Source organism: Petromyzon marinus, chromosome 5 (genome assembly GCF_048934315.1).
Source record: "Petromyzon marinus isolate PM22_M1 ecotype Great Lakes invasive population chromosome 5, UKy_Petmar_22M1.pri1.0, whole genome shotgun sequence".
Taxonomy (NCBI): Eukaryota; Metazoa; Chordata; class Hyperoartia; order Petromyzontiformes; family Petromyzontidae; genus Petromyzon; species Petromyzon marinus.
Window position 1 is genome coordinate 3,359,440 of NC_133671.1, and position 17,667 is coordinate 3,377,106.

The 17,667-nt window shown below is 47.9% G+C and overlaps 1 protein-coding gene across 3 annotated transcripts in view; it reads right to left on the bottom strand.

Annotated features, from left to right (window-relative positions):
• The window catches only part of LOC116938948 (voltage-dependent N-type calcium channel subunit alpha-1B-like), a 217,121-nt gene that overhangs the window by 85,841 nt on the left and 113,613 nt on the right, over positions 1-17,667 (bottom strand). For 2 of the 3 annotated variants that reach the window (XM_076061005.1, XM_076061007.1), the window contains exons 20-28: positions 16,464-16,564; positions 15,917-16,024; positions 11,024-11,135; positions 7,663-7,723; positions 6,908-7,098; positions 5,305-5,402; positions 3,219-3,443; positions 2,131-2,297; positions 220-352 (exon numbers count right to left, since the gene is read on the bottom strand). In XM_076061005.1, coding sequence (XP_075917120.1) covers positions 220-352; positions 2,131-2,297; positions 3,219-3,443; positions 5,305-5,402; positions 6,908-7,098; positions 7,663-7,723; positions 11,024-11,135; positions 15,917-16,024; positions 16,464-16,564 — 1,196 coding nt within the window. The remainder of the gene's footprint in view (positions 1-219; positions 353-2,130; positions 2,298-3,218; positions 3,444-5,304; positions 5,403-6,907; positions 7,099-7,662; positions 7,724-11,023; positions 11,136-15,916; positions 16,025-16,463; positions 16,565-17,667) is intronic. The other variant, XM_076061006.1, reaches the window with a different exon arrangement.

Sequence of the window (17,667 nt, forward strand, 5' to 3'; positions counted from 1 at the left end):
CGGTGTGTTAACATCGGCACTGGGGAGATAAACGCGGGCGGTCGTGGTGTTGGCCACCCACCCCTTCATGTGCCGTGCCGGTCTTGATAGGTGTTCGCTAACAGCACTTGCCCCAAAAGTGCGTTAAGGCTACACAGGGGATCTTGTCTTTATCTTTGTGTGTGTGCGCGTGTGTCTGTCTGTGTGTGTGCGTGGTGGGCATGCGTGCGTGTCACTTACGGGTTGGTTGGACTAAAAATGAACATGGAGCTAAAAGGCACCATCGGTTTTGGACCACTTCCTCCTCCGTTGACATCGCCACCATCATCTTTCTTCTCTGGCAGGACCTCCAGCTGAACGCCGAGGCTGTTCACTGCACACGCCGATCAGAATCAGCGCCATCGCCATCATAACCTCCGATTGGCACGGTTGGCTAAATAGGGTGCCCAAGAAGTTCAACATAGATACATACACAACCACGGCTATGTTGCGAGAGTCATGAATGATATTCCGAAGATCATTCATCTGATGAAAGTGAACGGTACCCTGGGTCTCGCTCGCAATGGGACATGCTGGTGGCAAGACTGACACACATTCAGAATGTCGGCGCTGTCTATCATATAGGGCACCCCATGTCCACGCTATGCAATACATGATCCAACTGCCACATGCAACCCAAATAGAACACGGCAAAATTCTACCGTGTGAGATCAAGTATCTTGCAGTTATCGCAGCAGACAAGAGCCGGCTTTTTCGGACACATTATCATGATCACTCCCAGGACATTGCCAACCTATGCAACACAAAATTGTGTCAAATAGTTAATAGGTAATGGCACTGATGTAGTGTACCAGAAGGGACAGAAGTGTATAAATGATTACTTCCAATGCCATCCAAGTCATCGGTGGGAAAATTATAATTATGATATTTTCTTTGCTGTGAAACTCAATTTAGTCTGACTTGTAAAAAAAATGTGCATGTGATCATGCCTGCAACGTCATTCAGATAATTTCAAAAGTCCAAGTGATTTTGTGCTCATTTGAGCAGGAAATCAAATTCCACACGACCATGGGGACAGAAACAGGCAAATTCCCAATATACAGGCGTCGGGGTCGGGAGGTAGTTAACATCTCACCGCCATGGCGCCCAGTAATAACCATAAAATACAAGGCGCTGTTTACTCAAAGTACGCAATTTATATACCATGACGCCTTTCTAAATGAGTTGGCCATTGCGTGCCGTCATCATGGTCAAGTCTGATAACATTAAATGTCCACAAATAATTCAAGTACCATTGCACGTAGAAATTATCGCCACCGCGCGCGACTGTCAAACTACGGCAACGAGGTGCGGTCACCTTGTTGCCGTGCAGGGACAGTTTCCGCTTAGGATTGTTGAGGTGAAACATGGTGGAAGGTGGTTTGAGATGCTGAGGCATTTAAGCAATGCTGTATTATCACTATTATGCGTGTTTCCCAAGAAAAGCCTCACAAAGTTTCAAGACTTTTTCAGGAGGAGGGTCTTGTGAAGTTTTCACATTATGGGGGGGGGGGTAGGAGTGGAGGGGCGACGTTGCTACGTCTAATTTCAAACAGTAATAGGCAGGATTCTTTTTTTGCATTTGCGGGCCAATACCAGTTAAACTGTACGTTATTTTAGCAAATGGAGGAAACTGACGAACCTGGAGAAAACCTTATCCATAACAGAAGTAGTTTTTTGGGTTAGATCACGTAAATGTCAATGTGTCCTTAAAGCCACCACCACCTGACAAGGCCAATTAGTAAGGTTTGTCACGTCAACAAGAAACATGCCATTTAGGTACTGGTTCAGCACACCGATTGTGTGTTGGAGAATAAACCCACAACATTGACAAAGAAAACCTCCGTTATGGATAATATTGGTCGCAAGAGCCTACCCGTTAAACCAGAGAAAACCTACGTAGAACAAGTGGAAGAACACACAAACCCAAAGCAGAAAAGTCAGAAATTCCTTGCTGCGGAAATATTACAATCATTAGACGCTCACAGCACGAGGCTCTCGGATGGGGATGCGAGTTCGCGTTCACACACAGAGGGACGGACCCCGCCCCTGCCGTAGCTTCACCCCCCCCCCCCGTCCCTCACTCCTTGCGTGTGTACGCGAGGGCCTCACTGGGGATGCTGTTCTCCTGTGGCTGGCCGCTGGGCGTGCCTCCGAGCGTGTGCGGCTGTGCCGTCGTCTCGGTGACGGCTCGTCGGTTGTTGAGCTGGTTGTCGGCGTCTTCCGCCTGCTCAGGGATGGGGGCATCCATGGAGCTCTCCGGCGTCACGGGCTGGTGCCTGCAGCGATCGAACGTGCGCGGGTATTAAAAAAAAAAAAACAGGAGCACGTTTTTCGCAATGATTATTTATATTCCCGCGATTCGAAAGCCCCGGTCGGAAAATCTTGCGGCGGGGCGGCGGTGGTGGTGAGTGGTGTTAGGTGGTGTTGGATGGTGGTGGTGGGTAGTGTTGGGTGGTGGTGTCTAACCCACCAGGCTCTACACACGCCAGATGAATAGGTCGTGCTGGGTTTTAGGGATTGACCCAAAAACTCCCGATGGCCATCGAATGGATTTCCAAACTCAACACACATTTATAATCACATTGCTCTTCAAATGCCTTACAAATTAAACTAAAAAAACAGCGATGTTAAAATCTCAGATGGAGGTCAACTGGCTGGGGGAAGTGGGCGATGAAACCGTTGCAGATTCTACACTAGAGTTGTTTTAATTATAAAAAAAATTCGTTGATGCACAGCGGGCAATAAAATAATTAAGGGTTGACAGTGAGAGTCCTGCGTGTGCAGAACGCTTGGCAAGAACTGCTCTCGAACACACGCATGTGTATATATATGCAAACACAAGTCGTTTCCACCAGCACACGGCTCAGAGCACAAAGACAAAAAACCCCCGTGTAGCCTTAACAGACTGTAGGGGCAAGTGCTGTTACCAAGCACCTATGAAGGCTGGAACGGTACACGAGGGGGTGGGTGACCAGCACCACGCCCGACCGCCTTTGTCTCCCGATTAAGCGATGTTTACACACAGCACCAGGAACTCATTTGAGGCTGAGTGGACCAAGGGGAGGCCCAGGACCGGTTCAAATAATCGTCCCTGGTGTTAGTGGAACTTGAGCGGGAATTTAACTCGGGTGGCCGGGCTCATATCCCAGTCCGCTAACCACACTACACTACTGCTCCCGACAGACACACACACACACCTCCTCTTGCAGGTGGAATGTTTTTTCTTGTGATGTCTCGGCTGTTCTCCGGCTCCCTGCGGGCCCTCCGAGCCACCTGGTGCCCCCTGCCCACCAGCTCCATCCGGCCTCCCCGACTCCCCCGGCCTCGCCGGCCCATCCAGCACCCCGCCCTCGGGGAGTGGGGACAGCGGGGGTTGCCGTGGTAACTGCAATCCGGTGACATCATCGTCTGCCGGGCTGTACCTGTGGGCGCAGCGAGCGATTCGAGGTGCCGTCGCAAGCGATCATCGTCACGTCGCGTGTCTGGATAGGCACGGGTGACCCCGGATTGTGGGTCGCCGTACGTCCCTGCCAGCCTCTCCAGCCCAGCGCCACCGCGCATGACCCAGAAGTAGAATATTTATTCATTACTGGAGGATTCCGATGAGCTATAAAGCTCGTTTTCGCAGATGTCCAGTAAAGGCACAGGGTCAGAACGTTACAGCAACAAACAATACAAAAACAAGATAGTGCAAAGTATGAAGGTTAACAAATCACTTAAAAAATATACCAATAAAACGAAACAATGTTTTGTTAATCTTACCAGGCAGAGCACACTGAGCTATTAGCTTATTTTGCAGAAGCAGCCTGGCCACAAATAATAGCTCAACGAAGTGGCTCATCACGTGGAAATGTACAGCAGCCAAGTACTCTTAAATGCGTGACGTTGATTCTAAACAGTGGAAGAAAAAAATCGGAGGAACCGGAGGAAAAAAAATCCACACGACCACGGGGAGAGAGACACACCGCAAACTCCAAATATACAGCAGCAGCAGGCGTCAGGGTCGGGATGGAACCCTCGACCTCCTGCATACCAGGCGAGGTGGTTAACATTACGCCACCGTTGGCGCTCCTTAAATTCAGCATCTGCGCCGACCACCCCAACACGTCCCCTCCGCACTACGCCGCAGTAGCTCCCGCAGACCCTGCAGTGCCTTAGGCAGGGTTTACCCTGGAATGACCCACATCGGAGGGAAAATGCTCTTCGAGATGTTTAATTAATCATGCGAGATGGTTTTCTTGGGAACTCTTACTTGAAATATTTACAGGCCGTGTCGGGGCATTTAGCAACTCGGCCGTCAGGGCAAACGGGAAACCTTTCTACGGCTTGCACAGAATCCCTCGACGCACGTTTAACATACAGCAACGCAAAGTCTCACAACGAGCACACATTGGGTACTTTTAAAAGTAATCATTATTTTCAATAGAGAAAGTCTATCATATTTCTTTCATGAAGCCTCAAACTCAAACTGGTCAGCTCAAGGCAGGAGCTGAAGTGTGCTTGGGTTGTGTCTCAGTTTCAGCACAGAAATGTTACTATTTTTTATTTTACCAGGTAAGGCCCACTGAGCAATGTCGCTCTTTTTCAGAAGTGACCTTGCCCACATATGATAGCCAAATGAAGTGGCTTATCGCGTGCAAATTTATATCAGACAAAATACTCTCAACGCATGTTTCTAAATGTGGATGGAAAAACTGGAGGACCCAGAGAAAAATCCACACGGCCACAGGGAGAACATGCAAACTGCAAATATGAAGGCATCAGGGTCAGGATTGAACCCATGACCTCCTGCATATCAGGCGAGGTAGTTAACATCTCACCACATCTCGCCTGCCTTGTGTTCCTAAAAAAGCATAAATGAATGCTGAATTAAACCATCAGCCCAAGTCTGTTTAATCTACAAATCAAAACGATAATGGATTGCTATTAATCAGATGTTTTAAATTACAAACATTAAAAAGTTATGTTTTGGTAATGTGTTCATATTTTAAACATTTACATTTGAAAAAAAAACTGCTCACAATTAATATTCATCATTTTATTCCTATGTATTAATGTAAAAACATTTCCAAAATATTATAGATGTGTGTGTAATTATTTTCAGACGTTAAACTACACGACATTTAATATTCTGAACTATTTTCAATCATTTGCTTTATCAACGAATGAAAAAGAATATTAAAAATAATAAAAACCAGTATATGCCGACACAGACAGCTGCATCATACTGGCAATGTGGCATACAACCTGAATGATACGTAGCGTGGTGCACGGATAAATTACCTGCGAATGTGATGGTGGTGATTATGGTGATGGTGATGATGGTGATGTCGGTGATTGGAGTGGCGTTTCCTTCCCCGCCCTGTCTCCGTCTCTCTTTCCTAGGGGGCAGATGAATCACACAGATCATAACAGATCACCACACCACTCTCCTGCAGCCAATCCTCAACGATATCATCATCATCATCATCACCATAACAGCAAGCCAGACTGCGAGAGTGTCTCGCTGCTACATAGTGTACATGCGCCAGTGCGTCCATGCTAACGTGACCGGGTTTAGTTGCCCTGTTGACACACAAAAGTGGCTCTAGGTCAGGTCAGCAGGGGGGACTCCAAGCCATTCGGGGGCGATGAATGCCGTGCAGATTCCAACCGAGTGATTTGCGGGTAAGTTTTCAAATTGGTATCAGATTTTGACAATGACGCAACTTCTCACGAATTATATCGCGGGATATTCAACGTCCGCAGCGAAGCAGATGGCAACGTACGTTTTTTGTTTTGTTTACGGTTAATACACCGGCGGAGAAACAGCCAGGACGCGCGCGGCGAACTCACGACCGCTGGGCCGCGTCGCCACCCGTAACTCTCCCCAACTGCGCGTCTGGTTATTTCCTGCTGCGCACTCTCAACTGGGATCACACGCAGCAGCGGACACCCCCCTCCTGCGGTGAAAACGTGGCAGGACCCTCCTGAAAAAGGGTCTTGAGTCTCAGTGAGGCTTTCCTCGGTGAACGAGCGTAATTTAACACAGTTACTCGTGAGCGAGTGTGCACGCAACAACTCTGGAATGAGACTTCACTAGACGCCTCATGTGAACTCCACAATAAAACCACTCACGTGGAAGCATGAAGATGATGATTGTAGTGACAATGATGATGCCATTGATATATTTTGGAAAAGCTTACCATGTTAGTGGGGCTATTTCAGGAGGGTCCTATGGGACCCAGGCGAGGGAGATGTTATCTCCCTCGCAGGAGGTCGTGGGTTCGATCCCAACCCTGACGCCTGCTGTATATTTGGAGTTTGCGTGTCTCTCTCCCCGTAGTCGCGTGGATTTGAACATCAAGCATTTAGAGTATTTGGCCGCGATAAATTTCTACGTGATAAGCCACTTCATTGACCTATTATCATTTGTGGCCAGGTCGCTTCTGAAACAAGAGCTACTTCGCTCGGTGGGCCTTACCTAGTAAAATAAAAAATAGTTACGTTTTTAGTTTAGTTTATGACGTGATTGGCAAATTAATGAGGGTTTAAATGTGGCAGAACAATGGAGCATTCAGAGAAACCCCACGCGTGCGAGGGGGAAACGCTCGCACGCGTGGGTTGGCCAAACCCTGGCTCGCCTTCTCCCAGCGAGCCAGGGTATGGGCACCTTCTCGACACCCACAGCAAGGGAGTTTTCACAACATTCACGCGGCGATCCACCAACCCTCGGTGCATCCAGTGCACTACATCGCAGGCGGGCACTACCGTGGCCTGCATACCACCAACGCGGCCTGCATGCCGCCACCACCACGGCTCGCATGGCACCACCGCGGCCCATGCGCCACCACAGCCTGTGTGTCACCGTGGCAACGAGAGTGCCGCTCGGTGACTGTGCAAGCACCTGGCCGGGCTCCACCGTGGTGCCATGGCTCCGTCCTCTCTCTGGGTCCGAGTCCTGGTTGTTCGCGGCTTTGCTGTGACCGCGCCCCCTGCGATGGTTGAGCCCGGCGCCGTCCGTGCCCTCACCATTTGTGGCAGCGGCGGTAGCGGCGACACCCGAGCACCGGGAGCCGCCCTGCTTCCGCTGTGGCGCTACGGAGAGCGAAAGTGCCCGCACGCAATGAGTACACAGTCAGGAGTACACGCACGGTGGGTACGCACTCAGGAGTACACGCACGGTGAGCACACACGTGCGCGCGCGCAATGAACGCACAGCAGCAACGTCGGCTGCTGTTCGCCGCCAAGTGCCGGTGATGTCACCACGGCGCTCGTGCCAGGATCGGTGCACTGAGGCCACGTGAAGTGTGGAAGGCTCGCTGGCAGGGGGTCACGGTGTAATTCCGTACAGTTTGCTTGTGGTAGCAGTTGCATTTTAAAATTAAAAGATGGTTAAACTGTGAACGTTCACGGCGCGAGAACAACCTGCAGTGGCGACCGTGCGAGTGGTCTGAATGCGATGAGTAAGAGACGCGAGCATGCGCAGAGTTAGAATGACTGACTGTGCATGCAGTCGTGTGACCAGTCAGCGAACACACGCGTGCGCACGTGTCGTGCACCTGCAGCGCTTCATTTAATCAGAGGATCGGGGGGACCCGGACGGGGGGGGGGGGTCAGGGCTCCAGGCTGGGAGGCGGATTGCACACGTGAGATTCTTACCGCTCGATTCCTCCGAAATGTCACTTGGCTTCCAGCCCTCTCTCCCGTCTGGGTACGCACACTGTCAACAAACATCAACAGATTACTCCATGGGACATAAAAAAATATTTATATTTTACGGATTACATATAGACCTCCGATCATAGCACGGTTGGCTACGTACGGTGCGAAATAAGTTCAAAATACCGACATTGAATAACAAAAGCGCCACGTCGGAAACCAGAGCAACGTTGTTCAAATGCGTTCGGAATCGTGTCGGAAAGATGCGTCGTAAATCGATCCATGGCGGCGCTTGTATAATCGTAAATGTGCATCGTCCTAAATCGGAGACCGCCTGTGCTTTTTTTAAAAAATAGTTTTACGTATATTACAATGTTTCAACTGCTTATAATCCCTTGAGATGGAACATCTCATTTGCAAGGATGTGCAGGGTGTCAATTACACGCGCAACAAACACGTATTGACACGTATACAAACACTTAAAATCGATAACCTATACAGTTTGCATGTATATAATATATGGATGTTACAAAGCCATCCAGAGAAAACTGATGCTTTTTAGTTCCAAATCACATTCTTTGTGGAATTCATCATAAATTAAATACACCGATGTCACGGTATCAAAAAAAAAGGAATAATTTATTATGGCAGGTAAATTTAAAGTCACGTTCCCAATGCGTATTTAAAATAATAAGTATTAACCCTTTCCTGTTCCGGGACTTCTGCAAGTTTGCAGGGTGGGTGTTCCGTTCACCGCTGAATCTCGCAAGCGGTTAGCGTTAATTTTATTTCGAGGTGTAGCAGAGCCGTTGTTTTTCAAGACATTGTGCTCACACTCGATGTTAGCTGGCGCCAAACTGTGCCACACGAACTCCCGCATGGCCTTGTGGGAGCCTCGGTACTGATGAAATAATTTGATTTCAGTGTTTAAGAAGAAGAAGAAGAAAAAAAACTGACGACGTACCCATACGTCATGAAAACGAGGAAAGGGTTAACAGAATCAAAGACATTACGTTGATGGCAAGGTGGCGCAGTGGTAACACTTGTGCCTCACAGCAGAATGGGTCTGGATACAATTCCCAACTCGTGCGCCTTTCTGCGAAGACACTGTAACGCCTCGAGAGCCCTGCTTGTAAAAGACAGCAGCGGCAGGAGGCTCGAAAAGATTGTCTCTTCACAGCAGCAGCAACTCTGGCGCTGTCGCGCCCCGAGATGCGTGACGTGTTTGAAGACAGATACAAAGGACACAATCTTTGAAGTAGAAACGAATCAATACACTTTCCATTTTTAGACGGCATGGCTGCACACGGCGTGTTTACGCGTCACACACTCAGTGTGGGCAGAAGTCACGCACGGTCGCATTTACTCATCATTCCACAAGCAACCCACGTGCAACTGATACATTCTACATGAACGCCATTGATGTATTTATTTATTTGTTTGTCCAATGGGTTTGGCTGTTGGCGTGATATTGGTGGAAATTTGCACGTACTCTACAAGTTATAGATTTAAAACGTATACATGTCATTTACATGTCTTCTATGAATTTGTGTGCACATGTGTGTGTGTGTGTGTTGAGACAGTAGGGAGCACAGCTGGGTGCATCCGCCAGTCATCTCAGTCAGTCAACCAATGGCACCTGGGTCTGTCCCGTGACCTCCTGTCAGCGAGCCTTCGACAATTCCAGTGCACCTGGCCTGGCACAAGTGCCGTGGTGACGTCACCGCCAGTTTGTGGCAAAGAGGCTGTTCTATACGTGTGTGTGGGAAGCGGTAGTTCAGTGGTTAGCAGCACGCTGCACTACGAACCAGGTGACACGAGTTAATTTACAACTCACGGCCAACATCAGTGACAAATATCTGAACCCGTCCTGGGCCTCTTCTAGGTTCACTCGGCCTCAAATTAGTGCCTGGTGCTGTGTGGTAAACATCGCCACTGGGGGAGACAAAGGTGGCCGGGCGTGGTGCTGGCCACCCACCCCCTCGTGTGCCATGCCGGCCATCACAGGTGCTCACTAACAGCACTTGCCCCAATATTTTGTTAAGACTCTATACTGGGGGATCTTTGTGTCTGTGTATACGTGTAGGTCTCTGTGTGTGTGTACACGTGTCATTTCGTGTTTTCTCCTCACGTGTCACCTGACACCGCGGACTGTGATCACTGTTACGTTGCAATTATGGCTTTATTTTTTGGTGATTTCGAAGACGTTTTTTGGTTTGGACATGTTTGTTTTGTTGTAGTACGGAGTTAGACTGCTGGCCTAAATCTAAGTTTTCTTGTGGTTGTTGTTGTTGTTTGACTTTCATCCCACTAGGATTTTTTGCACACAGCGTTGGTTTACAGTGCTTTTTTCAGGAATATTTTGCTGGTTTTTTTCATGGATTTTTCTGTTTGCACAGTCACATAGTCACTTTAAGATGTTTTTCTTGTTCGTGTTTTTGTTTTTTTGTTTGTTGTGGTTGCACCCGATTCAAGAGCCGAATGGCTCACAGGGCTATACCAAAATAATTAAACTGAAAAATAAATAAATAAAACTGCAAACTGACTCCCTTGCAAACAAGATGTTCCATCTCAATGGAAGATAATTAATAATGGATATATAATTATATTCTTGTAAATTTTGACTTAAAACTTTCGTGACTGCAGGAATTCATATTCTTTGGTTCTTTCGGTAAAGTCACGTAGATAGAAAAAGAATAACAAAAAATAAAGCCAATAAAAAACACACTAATGTAGACTGTAGCCTGGTTTTTAATCAGAGTGAGTGTACTGGCAATCTATAATGTAGACTGTAGCCTGGTTATTAAGTTTGGTGAGTGTACTGGCAATCTATAATGTAGACTGTAGCCTGGTTATTAAGTTTGGTGAGTGTACTGGCAGTCTATAATGTAGACTGTAGCCTGGTTATTAAGGTTGGTGAGTGTACTAGTAGTCTATAATGTAGACGATAGCCTGCTTTTTAAGCTGGTGAGCATATTGGCAGTCTATAATGTAGACTGTAGCCTGGTTCTTAACCTCGGTGAGTGTACTGGCAGTCTATAATGTAGACTTATTATTGGTCCTTTCAGTAATATTTGGAGTTTGCATGTCTCTCTCCCTGTGTTCGCATGGACTTTCCTCAGGTTTTCCCCTCCACATTTAGAAACGTGAGTTTAGAGTATTTATCTGCGATACATTTCTACAAATTTCTACAGGCTGGTATAAATGTCCACATGACAAGCCACTTCGTTGGGCTATCGTTTGTGATGTCCAGGTCGCTTCTTAAAAATTGGCGACAACAACAGAGCTCAAGTGGGCCCTTACCCACTGGTACAAATGTGTTAAAATATTTTTTCGTAAAATGAACACCGATGGGCCGTACCTGGGCAGCAGGGCGCGGCGTGACGCTGAGCGGGCGGTCCAGGTGGCTGTGCGAGTCCGGCCCGATGTGGAGCGAGTAGGCCATCCGCCGCTGGGCCGCGGGGTCCAGCTCGCTGCAGCATCACGGGACAAACAAAAGAGCGCTCGGTCCCATTTTAGAGGTGGGGGGGGAGGGCATTTGAATGCTTCAAACTGCGAGTGAGATGACACAAAGTGTGCAGAGAGAGGCATGTAGGATGATGACACGACTGAGAGCAGACATTGTGTGAGGCTAGTAGAGGACTTGTAGATACGGGGTCGGAAATGGAAGGCGTGGAGATGTGCGAGATACAGACGAGGCATAAATGCATGACAGAAGCCATGCAGAGGGCATGAACAAGTGGGAATATGAGATAGATGTATCATGGCAATGGAGTGATAACAAAATTGTGATATAACACAAATATAGATATACTGTACAGCCACACATGCTTCCCCAACATATCAAGGGCCTCGGAGCTGCGTGGGGCCCTTAGTTATTGCTTCATAATTTTAACTCGTCACGCGTACGGTCTATTTTAAAGTGAGAGAACAATTCAGGTGTGTAAGGAACCAGACAAGTGGGAAGGTGGCAGCCAGGCGGTGGGCCGGCGCTACCAACAATTGCCACAGTTCTGCGGTCCCCCATTTATTAAGATGTTTTCAGCCAATTAATGAGTGTTTGTGCATGTGGGAGGAAACCGGAGCACTCAGAGAAACCCACGCATGTGAGAGAGGGGTAAAACACTATCCCTGTATAGATGGAAACAGATGGAGATGAGTCCACTTGTTGTACCACCATCTCCTGGCAAACTAGGGTACGGCACCTCCTCGACACCCGCGGAGAGGGGGTTTCACAACACTTGTGCGGAGATCCACCAATCCTCTCTGGCTCCAGCGTTGGACTAGAGGCCACGTGCGTAGCCACCGCCACTTATGCTTAGCGCTACCACTGCTACGTAAGTACGAACGTACATTGAGCTTCTTTGCATTTGTGTATGTATGTACATTTAACTTTCTTCGCACCACCGTACGTAGCCAACCGCGCTAATCAGAGGTGCGGGGGAAGGCCAGCAAACTAAGCACAAAAATAAATTATAAAGAAATAAGTTTTGAATCTAGATGATGATTTAAAAGTGCATAGCTCAAGCGGCTTCCTAATATCGGAAGAGCGTTTCAGACAGCCACAGAAGCGCATCTGTAAGCGCGCGATGCGGTGACCGTCTTTGTTCGACGGCCAGCCCAAAAGCCACCACTGCGAGAATGACCACCGGAGTTCGCGTGACGGTGGTTCATGCCCCTTGATGAGAGGAGCATGAACCACAAGACACCAACGGAACGCAACAACGGAGTAACCAACACATTTTAATTACGGCCATACGACCGGCCCCGCGTGTTGCATTGCGTCGTTGGGCAGCTTGACATTGGTGGCAGCAATGTGTGCATTTGAACGTCAAGCCAAAAGGGCTCCCAAGTTTTATTTCCAACGGTCCGGGATGATACCGGCGGAGTCGCGGTACTGACGGCAGGAGGACGGCGTTGCTCCGGAGTTTATCACCGTCATAGTCATCACGATCCATAGGGCTGTGAGCCCGTAGATGTCCACTGCACATTTCGTGATTTGTTTTCACTTTCCTCTGTCTTTTAGTGCCAAACTGCTCGCGGAGTGGCCACATCTTTCTGGCATCAATCTCTTGCGATGTCATCGTCAAGCCATTTCTCCGTCAGGTCTTCCTCTCTTTCCGGTTCCTTCCATTTTTCCATACAACAACACACTTTTAATGTCTCCTTCGTCAAAAGAGTGTCATTGTTACGGACCATCCTGAGTGCAATCATCCTTGACTACACAAGTGAGTAAGGTGCCGAGTAAGGAAATAGCCAGGGGAGGTGGTTAAGTGCTTGGAGTGGTAACGCTCGTAGATTCTCGATTATCTGCGCTGTCAGGGAGGACGGCCACGGATAACAAAAAATCGTGGATGACCCAAAAATATCCATTTCCCATGGATCTCTATGCCAAAAAATCACTACTACATTAAGTTTAGCTGAATAAAATATAGTTTGTTAATCATTGCTATTCTTTCTATGTATAACGAATACTAAAGATCAACTGATCTATGCTGCGTGCTCAGTGATAACACTTTCCAGCTCCAGCGCAGAAAAGACTGCCCACTAAGTGCAATATGTCGTAACGTTATTTAACTACTGTACTGTAGTGGGGATCACGTGGATTTGGGTTTAACCGGAGCAACATATTTGTTCAGTTTAAGCAAGGGACTTGTAATAACCATTACCAAGAATAACAATACACGCCTGTTTTTAGATGGTTATTTTGGGTATAAGGGAAAAATCCACGCTTTTTTAATTTACGTCAAAAATCGGGTACCCTGTTAATCCGCAAATCGGATACACCGCACGCGGATAAGCGAGAGTCTAATGTATTGGGGCATGGGCAGTGGTGGAACTGGGTCGAAACGCCGTTGTGGGGAGTGAAGATTTGAACCCCAAATGCGTTCCAGTAGGAATCAAGGATTCATCATGTATTGTGTGTATTGTGGCGTGTGTATTGTTCTATGGCCTGTGTGTGTGTGTGTGCATGCGTATACGTTTAACATGTATTAAAATTTGTAATTTTATATTTTTCACAATTTCTAATTATTGTAAAAAAAAAATATTATTAAATCATTTATTTTGGTCCTGCCCTAACTTTCGGCAAACTTATAAGGTTTCCATACGCGAGTTTGAACTCTCCTGCGTTCTGACTGAACTTCCCTGGCCATGCCTCTGTATCAGCCAGCCAATAGAAGACCCAGACATTGGTTTATTCACTATAGTGTATATGCAGCAGTCCCTCGGTTAACAGTGACATCGGTTAACGTTTCGCCTCCCATAGGACCCCCCCCCCCCTATGGTTTTGAGTAACGTTAAAATTGTGATTAACGGCACGTTTATGTTATGCATGCCGTGGTGCCAATTTCGGCCAATCCCAGCGTTCGTAATTGGGACTGAGCCGTGCCGTTAGCCAATCAGCGAAGCCCATTTATAAGAGTTTAGACCTCGACTTGCTTTGTTTACATTGCATGTTCTATTCTTGTTTCTTTCGGTAAAGTCACGTAGAAGGGGAAACAATAAAATAATAAGAAATAAAAATATAAACAATAAAAGTGAGAATTTTATTGTTTTCTATTTTTCATAGTGTTTTATATTTTTATTTATTATTATTTGTTTCCCTTCTACGTGACTTTACCGAAAGAACCAAGAATATGAATCCCTGCAGTCACGAAAGCTTTAAATAAAAATTGCATTTTCTGTTTTGCAGCGTTGAAAAACAGCTCTCTTACAGACTCAGTGATTTTTACTTATTTTTTAACTTAAGTGAATTCGAATAACAGCTATTTCGGTGGATAGTAATTTTCATGGAACGTATACAAAAACGTTAAACGAGCACTACTATATACTCAATATCTACTTCTTTTTTGGTGTCATTTATTAAAAGGCCACGACAAAGGAATGACCTCTAAATGAGCGCTGCGTGGTCCTCATGGGCTCTGACACGGCCAGAGCAGTCGCCTGCCTTGTCCCCCATCGCAGAGGTTCATGGCTCGAATCCAGCGGCTGCCCTGGTTAATACCGCGGCGTCAATTAACTATGAAAACACCGCGCTTCCTCTGCTTCACAGTGGACGTCAGAGATTCCCGCGATGCCATTCGCAAGAGTCTGGCGTCCAAATTGGAAAATGACACCGCAAATTTTATCCCAACCAGAATGTTCATTGCAACCATCAGCCTTCTGTGAAGGCTCGGCATGGACCCCTCCTGAAAATTAATTATGGCACTCAGCGAGGCCTTCCTTGGTAAATGAGTGGCACAGTCCAGCGCCCCCTCGTCATTCGCGAGGGATACCTTCCCGGGGATGCGCGTGAATAGAACATTTTGTAGATAATGATGTTAGCCTACGAAAACCTAACTTTTTAATGAATTACATTTTATCTCTTCCCTTTCTCTCATCCCTTTATCTCTGATCACTTTATCTCTCATCACTTAATCTTATTACTTTATCTCTCTCGATGCAGCAGCCATACAGAGTTCCAGACGCGATTCGCGAACAAGCGCAACGCCGCAGTCGCACAAACAACGAGAGAACGCTGCGACGTCGATGGGGGGGGGGACCTATTTTTACGAGGACACGAGGATCAGGGGCAGAGTTGAGACGCAAGCATAAGGAGCGGGCACCGCCGCAGTTGTAAGGCTTCCCGCACCTGTACTGTAAGGCTTTCTGCACCTGTACTGTAAGGCTTCCCGCACCTGTAAGGCTGCCTGCACCTGTAAGGCTTCCCGCACCTGTAAGGCTTCCCGCACCTGTACAGCTTTCCGCACCTGTACTGTACGACTGCCCGCACCTGTAAGGCTTCCCGCACCTGTACAGCTTTCCGCACCTGTACAGCTTTCCGCACCTGTAAGGCTTCCCGCACCTGTACAGCTTTCCGCACCTGTACTCTACGGCTTCCCGCACCTGTACAGCTTTCCGCACCTGTAAGGCTTCCCGCACCTGTACAGCTTTCCGCACCTGTACTCTCCGGCTTCCCGCACCTGTACAGCTTTCCGCACCTGTAAGGCTTCCCGCACCTGTACAGCTTTCCGCACCTGTACTCTACGGCTTCCCGCACCTGTAAGGCTTCCCGCACCTGTACAGCTTTCCACACCTGTAAGGCTTCCCGCACCTGTAAGGCTTCCCACACCTGTTAGGCTTCCCGCACCTGTAAGGCTTCCCGCACCTGTACGGCTTTCCGCACCTGTACTCTACGACTTCCCACACCTGTAAGGCTTCCCGCACCTGTACTGTAAGGCTTGCCGCACCTGTACTGTACGACTGCCCGCACCTGTAAGGCTTCCCGCACCTGTACAGCTGCTCGCAGCTGACCCTGAGGGCATCTGAGCTGGAGCGGCGCAGGCGGGTCGAGTGTTGCTCCCACACCGACAGAGGGCGGCTACGGACAATGGGAGGGAGGATGGGGGGGGGAGGACAGGGTTTAGAGTTTAGATTTATTTGTTAGCTGGATGATGGTCCCGTTCAGCCAGTTTACAGACGATTGTACAAGGGAGATAGTGGTGTGATGACCAGATGTGTATAGTAGATTAGGTTGGTCGTTTATGGGTTTGAGGGTAGTGGTCGTGTGTAATGTATTGGGTGTGCAGTGTAAGGGTGTAAATGTCAGGGTGTGGAGGTGAGTATGGCGGTGAATGAGCGTGGAGGTGAGTGTTTGAGTATACAAAATAAAACAAAGCCAGCACTTAGGGTGTGCCGGGTATGTATTGTGGCGTGTGTATTGTTCTATGGCCTGTGTGTGTGTGTGTATATATACATTGAACAGGAGAGCAATATCAATGGTGGTGGTGGCAGTGGCGGTGGTACGGTGATGACGTTACCTGCTGGGTGTGTTCACGGTAGACAAGGGGCTGATCTCTTCGGCGTCCTTTTTAATCGACAACATCTTCTTGTTCGTCGCTTCCTGCTCCTCCTCTTCATCCTGGTGAACGTCACCACGAGAGCGGGCGTCGACCGACGTCGTCGTGACACTGCTGCCACACTCGTGGCAGCTGTTGACTGCTAAATAACGGCGCTGGAGGTAATGAATCTCTGTCCGGGGTGGGCACTCTGGCAGCATTTAGCATCAATAACTGGTAACAGGAACCTAATAATAATGACGTCTGACCGAGTCATTTCACAATTGAATCAAACAAAAAAAGCAAACAGATCGGATCGAATTATCAGCCCGGCTGTGCAGAGGACCGGATTGTGTCCGATGAGCTTATTAAGCTGAAAGGGAGCAACAATGTCCGAGTTACTGTGTCAGCTGCTGTCAACATTATAAATACAACGTAATCATTGTTATTGTATAGGCAAAATACATATGGGAGCAAGAGCAGGCTGGAGTGCTTTGGGAAAGCTGATAATGAATACCAATGTAGCAACGTGGCCTCGAGTTTTCAATGAGTGCGTACTCCCTCTACTACGACGCATGCTTTGAGAAACACAGACATTGATGAAAAATACAGAACTGAAAAAAGTGTGCCAAGCATGGAGAGATGCACGCTTGGAGCCACACTGAAAGAGAAAGTGGCTCGTGGCATGGAGAACCTGTGCAGGATAAGCACAGATTTGAAATAGTTAAGAAAGGTGAGTGTGCTTGGAGTGGACACGTCATGTCTAGAAGGGACGGTGGACGATGGTCAAAGATACTAACGGAGTGGTGGCGAAGGAATGAAATGCGTCCGAGAGGGCACTTCCACCAGGGAGATGGAGCGATGACATCAGTTCACGTCCAGGCGTTAGGACGGATCGAAGCAGGTGGCGGTGCCTTGAGGAGGCCTTCATCCAGCAGTGGATTGAAATTGGCTGTTCATCAACAATTATAGCTTACTAGTGGCCCTGTGGCTGCACCTGCGGCAATGCAAGTTCGCTGCCTGATCCACGACTTTGATTGTATGCCTTTATTGCCTTATATTAAGAGAGAGGTTCACAATTGAAGCACTCCTCTATATGTGGAATTGTTTTTTTTTTAAGTTGCTGTATCTTCCAGAGTTGCGGGTTTATGTTTTTCTGGACATGTTTTAATTAGAGGTTGCTTAT